The 12,574-nt window shown below is 36.5% G+C and overlaps 2 protein-coding genes across 2 annotated transcripts; both read right to left on the bottom strand.

Moving 5' to 3' along the window:
* Positions 1-62: 62 nt before the first annotated feature.
* Positions 63-495, bottom strand: LOC136413963 (tigger transposable element-derived protein 6-like). Its single transcript, XM_066397739.1, has 2 exons — positions 345-495; positions 63-295 (listed from the first exon to the last, which is right to left on the bottom strand). The coding sequence occupies exons 1-2, from the start codon at positions 493-495 to the stop codon at positions 63-65; spliced, it is 384 nt and encodes a 127-aa protein (XP_066253836.1).
* Positions 496-7,954: 7,459 nt separating this feature from the next.
* On the bottom strand, positions 7,955-12,220 carry Tip60 (Histone acetyltransferase Tip60). The gene is made up of 7 exons (XM_066397801.1): positions 11,739-12,220; positions 11,619-11,676; positions 11,498-11,566; positions 10,259-10,707; positions 9,797-10,205; positions 9,554-9,716; positions 7,955-8,290 (listed from the first exon to the last, which is right to left on the bottom strand). The coding sequence occupies exons 1-7, from the start codon at positions 11,787-11,789 to the stop codon at positions 8,074-8,076; spliced, it is 1,416 nt and encodes a 471-aa protein (XP_066253898.1). The 5' UTR covers positions 11,790-12,220; the 3' UTR covers positions 7,955-8,073.
* Positions 12,221-12,574: the final 354 nt, after the last annotated feature.

Here is a 12,574-nt window from a genome sequence, read left to right as displayed (position 1 = left end):
ACTTGATCCATTTTTGATTAAATATGTTTTAAAATTAATCCGCGATAATAGAATTTAAAATTTTAAATGATACCTTGGTCTAGAGGTTGATATACTGATGTTGTATTCGGCGGCAAAACGACAAGATTTATGTTTTGTAGTTTAACTTCACGAAGGTGAGATGCTGTATTATCTAAGAATAACAGTATTTTTCGTTTCTGTCTGACCATTTTTCTGTCAAATTGTAACAACCATTCATTCATAATATCTTGCGTCGTCCATGCTTTCTTATTAAACCTCCAAGTTACCGGTAAATCTTTCATTGCATTTTTAAATGCTCTAGGTCTAGCTGCTTTTCCAATCACAAGCAATTCTTCTCTGTGTCCTGCGATATTGGCACAAAATCAAAATCGAAAGCCTTTCTTTGGAGAGCTTTCCTCCAGAACATTTTTCGGATTTATAAGTTTTATCAGGCAAAGCGCGTAAAAAAAGATCAGTTTCATCGGCATTGTACATGTGAGCATTCCTCGCTTATGTTAAGACCATCAAGTAATACCATGTGAGAATGACATGGGGGTTAGCCGTAAATTACTTCTAAGATAAGCGTGAGAAAACGATAGAGGGTTGTTTATGAATTCCTTAACATAGGCGAGAGAAAAATTGATGATGGGTCAGGGAATCGTGGGAAAAGGCCTGGAATGTGGCTTATCAATGCTCTTAAAAAAAAGGAGAGGGGTGCTCTCGGGGGGGGATAAGGCATGTGTATCGGGGACTCGGTTTTGGATTCTTGACAAGTAAAGAAGTACCTCAAAACTTGCTTTTGTTTTATTTTTTTCCTTTCAATAACGATACCGAAATCTTACATCAGAAGTGGGATACAATCCTAATCAGTGCCATAGTCGTGTCCTAATCAGTGCCTTAATTGTGTGCGAATAAGTGCTTTGGTCGTGCTTCAATAGCGCCGAGTAGTTACACGGAAGTTTTTTTTTCCCTTCTTCTTCAAAATCGTGAGTGTGACTAAACTGGAACATGGAGGCTTTGGTCCAAGTCCTAGCTGAAACTCTCCAACAAATGAGGGAAAACGCAGCGCAACCGAACTCTTCAAGGAATGTAGTCACCTCGATCCAAATACCACTCTTCAATCCAACAAGTGACGACTTGGGGGCAGCGAGATGGGTAACCGAGATCGAAAAGCTCCGAGAAACCTTCCATTGGACCGATTTCGAGACTCTATCACGGGCGGCTAGTGGATTGATGGGCGACGCCAAAGAATGGTTCAACGCTTGGCAGCCTTCCGAGAAAACTTGGAAAAACTTCAAGGCGGAACTGTCGGACCTATACCCGCCGAAAAACAACTTGAGTGAGCGGTTTCGCCAGGCCAGCAGATACACCAGCAACGACGCTAAAGAGTACTGTGAGTATGCTAGAAAGAAAATTTCCTTACTTAAGGCCTTGAACTTTAATTTATCTGAGTCTCAGTTGGTAGAACTCGTAATGGGTGACGTTAGAGACGCAACGGTACGAACCGCGATGTTTAATAGTGGAGTCACCACTGTGACTGCGTTGTTATCTCTCTTAAATAATTTCAAAATGATAGATAATAATAGACAAGCCACCCCTATTCGAACAAAACGCCAATATCCATTCGGGAAAGATGATGGCCCTAAATTATGCTATCTTTGTGACAGTCCAGGACACTTAGTACGAAACTGCCCCAATTCGGGAAAGGAACCTGGACTGGATACAAGGCCTGCCCGCGTAACTTGTAGTTTTTGCCGCAAACAGGGTCATGACGAATCGAAATGCTTCAAAAAAAAAACAAGCGAACAAGGAAATCTGATAATAAAATAGCAAAGATTCATTTCTTCACTGTCAAATTAAATAATGAGTTTTGTACAAAGTTTTCAATTCGGGGCGATACTGTTTCAAAAGCATTTAGATAGGACGACAAGAGTAGTTTCGTATTTTTCCAAGCGTACCACAGATACAGAAAGCCCATATCATTCATACGAATTGGAAACTCTAGCAGTGTATACAGCCGTTAAACACTTTAGGGTATATTTGCTAGGCATAAACTTCAAGCTAGTGACCGATTGTAACGCCTTAAAATTAACCCAAAACAAAAAGGACTTGGTTCCGAGAGTCGCGCGCTGGTGGCTGTACTTACAATCATTTAACTTTACAATCGAATATCGAAAAGGCAAGTATATTCAGCACGTAGACTATTTAAGTCGAAATCCGATAGAGAAACCCCGCGCGTTGCAAATAAATATCATTACAACCGATAACTGGCTAAAAATCAGTCAAAAAAAGACCCAGTTACACGAGAAATTAAATCCAAATTAGAAGAAGGGAAATTAACGCATGAATATTTTTGTCAAAAAGATATTTTGTTCCGAAAAATCAACCCGGGACAAAACCCCCCTATCTATCGTGCTTATGTCCCGAAAGGCAGCCGATTTGGTCTGTTAAAGTTATTTCATGACGAACAGAACCACATCGGAATAGATAAAACATTTGCAATGATAAATCATTACTTCCGGTTCCCCAGAATGGCCCGATTTGTCAGGAAATACTGTAATCATTGCTTAACGTGCATAGCGAGTAAAAAACATACTGGCCCAAAACAAGGAACCCTACATCCCATCAAAAAGGTACCAATTCCGTTTCACACCTTACACGCCGATTGTGTCGGTCCTTTTCCCGAAACTAAGGAAGGATTTAAACATCTTTTAATCTTAATAGATTCCTTTACTAAATTTGTTTTTTTGATTCCCATAAAAACCCTAACGGGAACAGAAACCTGTGATAAATTAAGAATTTATTTGAACATCTTAGGAAACACAAAAAGACTAATTTCCGACCGCGGGACAAATTTTACCGACAAATTAGTTACAAAATATCTATCAGACCTAAATATTGAGCAGCATTGCGTAGCCAAAAGTGCCCCTAGAGGTAATGGCCAAGTCGAGAGGTATGTTTCTACGGTACTAGATTTGTTGAGAACAACAATCAAAGATAAGTCAGAATGGACGAGTAGCGCGGAAAAGTTACAGGGTACACTAAACACAACGGTTCAAAAAACTACAGGATTCGCACCTATTTATCTTCTAACGGGTCGACACCTAGCCAGCCAAAACATTGAGTCTCTAACGTCTGCTATTCCTCGCACCATAACTGATACTCTAGAAAAAGATCGCCTACTAGCATACGAACGTACCCTTGGGCATGGAGAGTACATGAAATCTAAATATGATAAAACGCATAGAATTAACAAAAACTTTAATGTAGGAGATATCGTTTTCCATCCATCGGGAAACTCTCACTTGGCAAAATTGGACAGAAGGTACGACGGTCCTTTTGAAATCACAAAACTCGTTCCGAATGATCGAGTGGAACTGCTAAACTTAATAACAAATCGCAAAAGGATAGTCGCAACTGATATGTTACGAATATGGCCTGGAGAGTTCCAGATGGAAGATGACTAGTTATTTACTTATTGTTATAGTTATTAGGCTCGTGTGAGCATTGACCAATTCAAAAAATATATTAAAAAAAAAAATAAAAAAAAATTGTTGATGTTGGAAGCCGTAACGCTTCGCATCTTAGAGCTTGATGTTGGAAGCCGTAACGCTTCGCATCTTAGAGCTTGATGTTGGAAGCCGTAACGCTTCGCATCTTAGAGCTTGATGTTGGAAGCCGTAACGCTTCGCATCTTAGAGCTTGATGTTGGAAGCCGTAACGCTTCGCATCTTAGAGCTTGATGTTGGAAGCCGTAACGCTTCGCATCTTAGAGCTTGATGTTGGAAGCCGTAACGCTTCGCATCTTAGAGCTTGATGTTGGAAGCCGTAACGCTTCGCATCTTAGAGCTTGATGTTGGAAGCCGTAACGCTTCGCATCTTAGAGCTTGATGTTGGAAGCCGTAACGCTTCGCATCTTAGAGCTTGATGTTGGAAGCCGTAACGCTTCGCATCTTAGAGCTTGATGTTGGAAGCCGTAACGCTTCGCATCTTAGAGCTTGATGTTGGAAGCCGTAACGCTTCGCATCTTAGAGCTTGATGTTGGAAGCCGTAACGCTTCGCATCTTAGAGCTTGATGTTGGAAGCCGTAACGCTTCGCATCTTAGAATTTGATGTTGGAAGCCGTAACGCTTCGCATCTTAGAGCTTGATGTTGGAAGCCGTAACGCTTCGCATCTTAGAGCTTGATGTTGGAAGCCGTAACGCTTCGCATCTTAGAATTTGATGTTGGAAGCCGTAACGCTTCGCATCTTAAAGCTTGATGTTGGAAGCCGTAACGCTTCGCATTTTAGACCTTGATGTTGGAAGCCGCAGCGCTTCGCACAAAAAAAAAAAAAAAAAAAAAAAAAAAAAAAAAATTGTTGATGTTGGAAGCCGTAACGCTTCACACCTTGAAAATTCTTTTATTGTTAAAAACTTAGACTTAATTTATTAAGTATGTTTTTGTCGAAAACTTAGATTTAATTCATTGAGTATGTTTTTGTTAAAACTTAGATTTAGTTCATCGAGTATATTTTTGTTAAGACTTAGATTAATTCATTAAGTATGCTTCATTTGTCAATAATTGTTAGAGGCAAATTCGAGAGCGAATTTAGTGTCAGAATTGGCCGTGTGAGCATTCCTCGCTTATGTTAAGACCATCAAGTAATACCATGTGAGAATGACATGGGGGTTAGCCGTAAATTACTTCTAAGATAAGCGTGAGAAAACGATAGAGGGTTGTTTATGAATTCCTTAACATAGGCGAGAGAAAAATTGATGATGGGTCAGGGAATCGTGGGAAAAGGCCTGGAATGTGGCTTATCAATGCTCTTAAAAAAAAGGAGAGGGGTGCTCTCGGGGGGGGATAAGGCATGTGTATCGGGGACTCGGTTTTGGATTCTTGACAAGTAAAGAAGTACCTCAAAACTTGCTTTTGTTTTATTTTTTTCCTTTCAATAACGATACCGAAATCTTACATACACATCCTCTGGCTGGTACTCAAGGAGTAATGATGGCAGCTCAATTTTAAACTGGTCTACATCTACTTGATTGACATCAGCTGATCCTCCGGAGATGCACTTAAAACTAATTGAATGTCTTTTACGCCACTTTTCCAACCAACCATTAGAAGCTTAAAAATTGGTAAGATTTAATTTGTTTGCTATTTCTCGAGTTTTAGCCTTTACTAAAGTTCCTGATATCGGAATGTTCTGACTTTGAGCATGTGAAAACCAATTACAACACAATTTGTCAACTTTAAGTGTTGGAATATCCAGTCCAAAACAACGAATAAAGCGCATTCCTATTCATAGATATATGACGCAATGTTATCAATGCCTCAAAGAACGACCGGCCTAAATATGATTATTGCTTAGGTTAGTGTTTCTCTTCCTTCTCTGGCTTAGCGATAAGAGTAGTTAAAAAATCTAGAGTTAGTCTATCGCCTGTCGGGTATATATAACGATCGTTGATAATAAGAAATAAAAGGTTTAATTAATTACGCCTACAATTTGATTTTTACTGTCACACCATTAGACGGTCTGGTTAAAAAGGATTATTCAATATTAAGTCCCTCAGTTTTCAAAAAACTTCGTTTTTCTTCGGTATTCACGTTTCTTGCTTCCCACTTTAAACGAATGTGATCCTTGTTTTTTACAATTTCTACCGCCTGAGTTTTTCCGATATTAAATTTCTGGGCAAATTTTCGAACGGATAAATTATCTTTTTCACTAGCACTAATAACTTCAATGCTCTCCTTCAAACTAAGAAGCCTCTTACTCGGCACCATTGCAAAAAAAAACTGTATTACATACACTCACTTCTCTATCACTTTTACACTTTCAAAATCTAAAACTGACTGCCTTTCCAACCTTAGATTGCAGGGATCGCATCGCCTGCAACCTTTAGTATTGGTTTCTTTGTTTTGATTACAACCATAACTGACAAATAAATCGTTCTTTCCAGACTAAATAATTTTGTAACAGGATATGAATTAAACCTTATTCATTTAACTCTAACGATTTATGATAATTACTATATTAAAAATCAACAATAACCAGTAGGTATCAATATTATGATTAAGTTATAATAATTATTAATTTGTGCAAAATTGTAAAAAGCCATCCAACAACCCAGTTGAACTCGATAGATTTTTTCAATGTTGATTCAATGTGTATAAACTCTAGAACCGATAGATTTTACAGCTCTCGTATATTTTTTCAAATCCCATAAATTTCTGGATGTTTGTTAATTGATATTATTTAAGACCGCGGGTGTATTTCGGTTCACCCGGTGAAATTGGACACTGTTTCCTCCTTGTTTGTTTTTCTTATTTTTTTCTCCTTAGGCTCGACCCAAGTTGCATTCATTCCATCTTAACGAGGTGTCCGAGTCAGGGCCTTATTACTAAGCAATTATTATACATCTTTTTATTAAAGAATTTTAAAGTCATTCCTGCCAGTGTTTTCTTATAAAGGGGAAAACTCGCGCGCACACAATGCATTAGCATTAAAACAAAAAATAGGGAATTCACAGAACTAATTCGGGTAATTCGCTACGAAACATTATACAACATATGTTTCATTAATAAAATGTCAAGTCCGGTTAACGGAGGTTTCTGTATTTTTTGGTACCAAAAACAGTGTCCGCGTCTGTTTATTAGTGTCCGGTTATGGGAGTTTGTTCTACATATAAAAAAGTACCTAGGAGCTTTGTTTTCTGAAACGTGTCCGTTTAACGGAGGTGTCCGTAACGAGAGGTTTCACTGTATTTTGAATAACTGCTTAAATAACAATTATTTTTCATTTGTTTTTATACGATAAAATATTTATTTGAAAATCAATAAATTCAAGTTAATAAATGTCTTATTTATTTTTTAAAAATAAAGATATGGTATTTTAGCTTTAGGTCTGAACTTTTCGTGGGCCATGGAAATTCATTTCCACGATCAATCCATTGATATGGAAAAATATTGTTGAAATATTGATGCACTTGCAGTCACCATCGTTTTTGAGAATTTGAAATGGTACGATACGAATTAGCTTACGGGTAAAAATCTCGTAAACGAAGAGAGATATCGGGATTAAACAAGAATACCTTTTTTGGGTAAAAATAGACGTTCTTTCATTATGTGGAATAGAATTTGATTTCAGTTACATTCATACAAAAATATGACCAAACATACCGAAGCAGTGAGTCGTAACTAGCACCCTCTGGGAACTACATAAAAATTAAATCAAAATTCTTACTTGACATCTTACAAAATTTAAGTATACCAATTTTTGTGTTGGTACTATAAAAACACGAAAAGTTAGTAAGAAATTTTAAAATAAAATTTCAACTTTTAACACCATGTAATTCTGAAATTTAAATAAGGAATATTGGGTCCAATTTATATTTAGGTCATATTTAGGTGTTTCCTATCTCGGGTTTCGCCATGTCCCATTCCCAATGAATCACCCTGTACATGAATACATTACAATGCAACAGGAATGTATATGTTTGGTTAGACACATTTGAAAGGTACCTGCAGTTCAGTCGACGAAGGTGGGCGCAGTGAAATAAGTTTAGAAATGATGCTCTAAGAATTGGAATTTCAATCATTGCATTACTTCACAACCACAAATGCCGCACTGCAGAATAACCCGCAAGTAAAAAACAGTTTCAAAAATTCCTATAATAAATTGGAACATCATCACATTCAAAATTTCAGTTAAATAAACGCGCATTCTCGCTCGCCGATATTTCTTGAGGGATTAAAGTTGATTAACAGAACTTGAATGAGGATAATCGTGAGAAGCCTTGCTTCAATATAATTGTTTTACTCTTTTAGTGCTGTTACAACGATCACAAATCCCTAAGGTTTTGTTACTCGAATTTTAAAATACTTTGTATGCATACAATTATGCTATTAATAATGACTGAACGCATTGCAGGTATTAATTGCGAAGAACAAATAAATATAATCAACAAAATGCTTTACTTCTGAATATCACCCATCTTCTATATTTCACACGTATTGTTTCATAATTAGACCTGACTGTGGTCAATTTTCCAACAAAAAAAAACAATAAAGAGGAAGCTTCACAAACTCCTACCACTTGGCCCTTTTGCCCCAGTCCTTTGGAGTCCAATGCAAAGCTTTCGAATCGATTCGAATCTTTCTATTCTCCATGGCCGTAAAGTGTTGCTCCATTATCTCCTTACTAAGCGTAATGATGTACTGTCCTTTATAGTAGTTGATTAAGTTCAAATTTTGTAAAGTTGAAATCACATCTTCTTTCTTAATACTGGTCAACTCGCAGATTTCACTGGAAATGTCGTTATTACCCATTTGTCACTGGCAAAAATACAGGGTGTTTCAGAAGAATCCACCGGGTGATCATTTAAAAAAAAAACACGCAGTAGGCGGTGAATTGCAAATGTAGGGCGTAAGCTATTTGCTATTTACCATCAGTCGTTGGTCAGACGACTAATAGAAAACAAATTACTTTTCCAAATTATGCCTCTGCATGATATTTCAATGCCTAAAGTTTTTTTAATGTCCATCCTTTATTATGCGCATATTTTAGGATAGGATTACTCATTTTAATATCATAATAAGGGTTTCAAATATTTTTAAAGCGGCGCAGCTTATGCAGAAAATGCATATGTAAATAAGAATATCTTGATAACATTGATATGAACTGTTTAAATAAAATGTAAAATTTGGATAAATGTTCGTTCATGTTCGTTCGAATGCGTTAGTTCGGGTTAGTTTATTCGGTTCGAAACTTTAGGAGCTAACAATAAAGCAAATTTTAAATGCAACTTGATCTGTATCTCGATAAAAATTAGTGTTGGCGAACCGACGTTCCTATTAAAAGTTCTTCAAGTTGCCCAAATTCCACCTTTCGAGATACAAGATTCCCCGAACTAAGAAGGCAACACTAACAAGCTAGAAGTAAATAGAGCATTGGTTTTTTTAAAATTTTTGAATGCCCTATTTACCAAGTTAGGTACTAATTCATGGCGGTAAAATTAGAAAAAGTGACCTCACCACGACGACATAAGTGTAATAATACATGGCAGCCTTCAGTTAAAAAAAAAAGATCAATTTTAGTGGAGTGTAGGACATCCAGTCCATCCAAGCCGTTAAACTACAGTTTTGCGCCAAATTCTATGACCAAAAATATAACAAAAAAGACTCATGTGAACATATGTAGGATCGCAAACTTTCTTTACAAAGACGCAGAATGTAATTTTTAAAATGATTACATTTTTCAAGTATAGCTTGTACATTTTGAGTGTTTGTGGTCAACATTTCTCTCCACCACCTCTTATAGAGCAGTATAAACAGCAACGAATGTGGACCAGCGTTCATATGAGCTTCTTAGATCTTTCCGACCATAGAGTACACATTACATGTTATGAATTTGAAACACCCTGTGTATGTATAACAGAAGTTTACAATTGTTGCAGATATTTTCTCTTGAAATGAAGCCTATTGGCACTCAACAATTTATTTGCAATAATAGATAGGCATCGATGTGTGAATCGTATGCCATACACCCTAGCTAGTTACATTAACTTACTTTATAGTTATTTGAGGCTTTTCGTTGTCGCCAACAGGTTTAATAGACAGTAATATTTCCAATATGGTTTGAGCCCAGTAGCTTCGATATGACAATAATCCTAAATCTGACAATGGTTTCTCAGGGGAGCCAGTTTTTCCTTCAAATTTCGATAGTTCATAACCTAATATAAGAGTACATACATTATTACGCAAATATTTTCATTTTCAACAATATCTTTTAACATTGCATGGGAAAACTTACTAAATTCAATGAGAAGTTTTCCATAACCTTTCCGTTGAAAAGGCGGCAATGTTAGTATGCAAGCAACATTATAGTCCTCTGTAGACTCTTTCTCCTTTGAAAAATAACCGACTATGTGAAAGCCCCTATGATCAAATACCGTCATAACGTAAAATAGGAACGGATCAGTGTCGTAATAGAGCGTTTTATGATCCAAAAATAACTTGGCTAACAAGCACAAATTCTGTGCGTAAACTTTGTTCTTCCTGCCATCTATCTCAAAGAATGATATGTTGTCTTTGCGGTATATTTCATTTCCTGGAGGATGCTTTAGATTACATTTACTCAAGTGTCTTTCAAGACATTTTCTGCTTTTTCGATATTTCAGGCAGAATTCACATATGTAGATGCATGGCAAATTAACCATTTCCTGATAAATACTATTATTGAAAACTAGAGTTTCACATATAACTTCACACTCACCTGTGGATATGGAGTAAAATACCAGGGTTTTATACGGTGTGGCCCCAATTCAATCATTTCCACATTTTTCATCCTCGTCACTATATCATCATGATGCGAGACCATACTTCCAGATTGCCTCGGCCCTGGAGGAGGTGGATTGGTCAAAGGTCCTTCTTGTGAATCCTCACTTTCTAAAGAAGGTCCTTTTCTTTTTCTATTCATTTTTTTCTGTAAGGCTGCTGCAAGAACTGCATTTCCATTTAATAATTCTGAATTGGTGGAAATAATGGGACTGGATGGCCTGGAAGCTTGAGCGCTGCTGTTCATGCCACTACTTATTCCACTACCAATGAGGATTTTCTTGGGAGTTGTTACTCCAGTACCAGGACCTACATCTTTACGAGGAAAATGGACTTTTCTTGTGTCCAGTGACTCTTCTGTTACCCATTCATCCAAGCGTTTGTTGACTATGAAAAGTGATCAAATATTTTGTGAAATATAAGAGCAGAATATTAGATACAGAAAATTGCAATATTTCTTTTAAGTTTGGAAACTCAAGCAATAGTAATCTTTGAAAAGGTGAAAATACCCTGAATTAATCGGATGATGTATATTTATTAATATAATTTCTAAATGAAATACCATGCAAAATTTCTTGGCTAGAATTGGGTTGGAATCTTTTTTGTTCAAGGTGTCAACAATGATGAAAGACTTGAGTTGGTTCTCTAAAGAAGCTAGCTTCTTTACTATAAGTTTCTACAATTATATTCTATAATTATAACCAGACTACTTTTTTAAGGATGTGGGTTCATCTTTATATTTGTAAACAAGCTGCCAGGGAATTTTCAGTTTGTTAGAAACCCCAGAATTTCCCCTCCAAAAATATAGAAACTGTCTTAGCATTTGATCAACCTTAGGTTCTTCCTGTAATCTCTGGAAGGGATTTCATGGATCCTGTCTCTTATAGCACCATGACTACTGTGAGGATACTATCCAATTGGCTATCTTTTGTAAATTAAGGTCACTGCTGATTGTAAGATTTTGTACTTTTTTGCCTGTTTACAGTTAAAAAAGTTGGGGCATTGCAATTGTAAATAGGCAAAAATGGAAAATCCCAAATTCTGTTAGTTTCTCAAAAATGGTTTGAGATCCAAAAAACTAAACAGCACGAATGTATTTGTAAAATTAAAAGGGATTCCTTGTAGATGTGCCTATACTTGTTAAACTTCCCAAGTAAGATTAAATGCATATACTTACAATCTACATAGTGAACATAATAGTACTTCATCCCTTGTACATCTTTTATGCTTATAATTTCTGCTAGAGCTGCAATAATATCAACATTAAATCACAGTTAACATTATCATATCTGTCTTACGCCAGTCTGCAGTCCCTTGCATCTGGACATTAAGCCTGCATCCCTCAATTAAGGATGACTGTTTAAGAAAAATAAAAACATGAATAAGTTACTAACTGGGGTAGTTCAAAGAATACTTACAACTGAATCACATATAGGGCTCACATCCATATCTTCCACTTCGACTTTCATTTGGGATAACTGATGGATAAACAATTTGTATGAAAATTTGAAATAATAATTAATAAAAGAGTGGTACTCTTGTTTGAGATGACTAAATGTTGTTTAGGTTATAGTTCAATAAAATTAATTAAATGGTTTTTATTGAAGAGCTTTGTTGTTGTTTGTTTGCTTTGCTTGTAAAGTGCTTCTGGTTCCTACCTGGATCCTGGATCTTTAGCTTTTCTTTCTTTAACCTAGCCGTTTGCCAGGACCGTAGTTGTTTTTAATTACTACTAGCTTTTTGGCAGTTTCTTCCGATGTATGGAGAAATGCAATTACGAAATATTTCGATAGTGGTCGTTATGAATGTATTGGAAAATAGTTAAAGGTAGACAACCGGTTAAAACTGTTGGCATTACAAGGAAATTTTAAATACAAGCCTGCATTATAAAATAATCAGGAGAGTATTGTGTTTGCACCAATCGGTCGGGGAAGCTCCGAGAACAGTTCGAGAATATTTCTGAGCAACTCATATTACAGATTTGAAATCAAATCAACAATGCGCTTGCCCAGAAGGCTTCTTGAAGTGTTGCAATACAGGTTCCTCGTCAGTTACGACAAACTCCATGACATTTCTTTAATAATGACGGATGAAAGCCACATTACGATTGTCATTGTAAACGCAAAAACCCGCAAAAATGACGTCTTGAGATGATTGGATTCGAACAATTGAAGACATACTTTTGTGACCACTCTTAAATGGTCACTATCAATTTTCCGCGAATCTCTATTTTTGAGGTTAGATTGCGTACACA

The sequence above is a fragment of the Euwallacea similis genome, chromosome 16 (genome assembly GCF_039881205.1).
Source record: "Euwallacea similis isolate ESF13 chromosome 16, ESF131.1, whole genome shotgun sequence".
NCBI classification, from domain to species: Eukaryota; Metazoa; Arthropoda; class Insecta; order Coleoptera; family Curculionidae; genus Euwallacea; species Euwallacea similis.
The sequence above is the reverse complement of the archived record's forward strand: the minus strand, read 5'-3'. Positions and strand labels throughout refer to the sequence as shown.

Coding starts and splice junctions, on each gene's coding strand:
- LOC136413963 (XM_066397739.1), bottom strand. CDS start 495: ATGTACAATGCCGATGAAACTGATCTTTTTTTACGCGCTTTGCCTGAT. Junction 296..344: donor GACACAGAGAAGAATTGCTT/GTGATTGGAAAA, acceptor ATGCAATGAAAG/ATTTACCGGTAACTTGGAGG.
- Tip60 (XM_066397801.1), bottom strand. CDS start 11,789: ATGAAAGTCGAAGTGGAAGATATGGATGTGAGCCCTATATGTGATTCA. Junction 11,677..11,738: donor GCCCTATATGTGATTCAGTT/GTAAGTATTCTT, acceptor TTTCTTAAACAG/TCATCCTTAATTGAGGGATG. Junction 10,708..11,497: donor TTATGTTCACTATGTAGATT/GTAAGTATATGC, acceptor CACTTTTCATAG/TCAACAAACGCTTGGATGAA.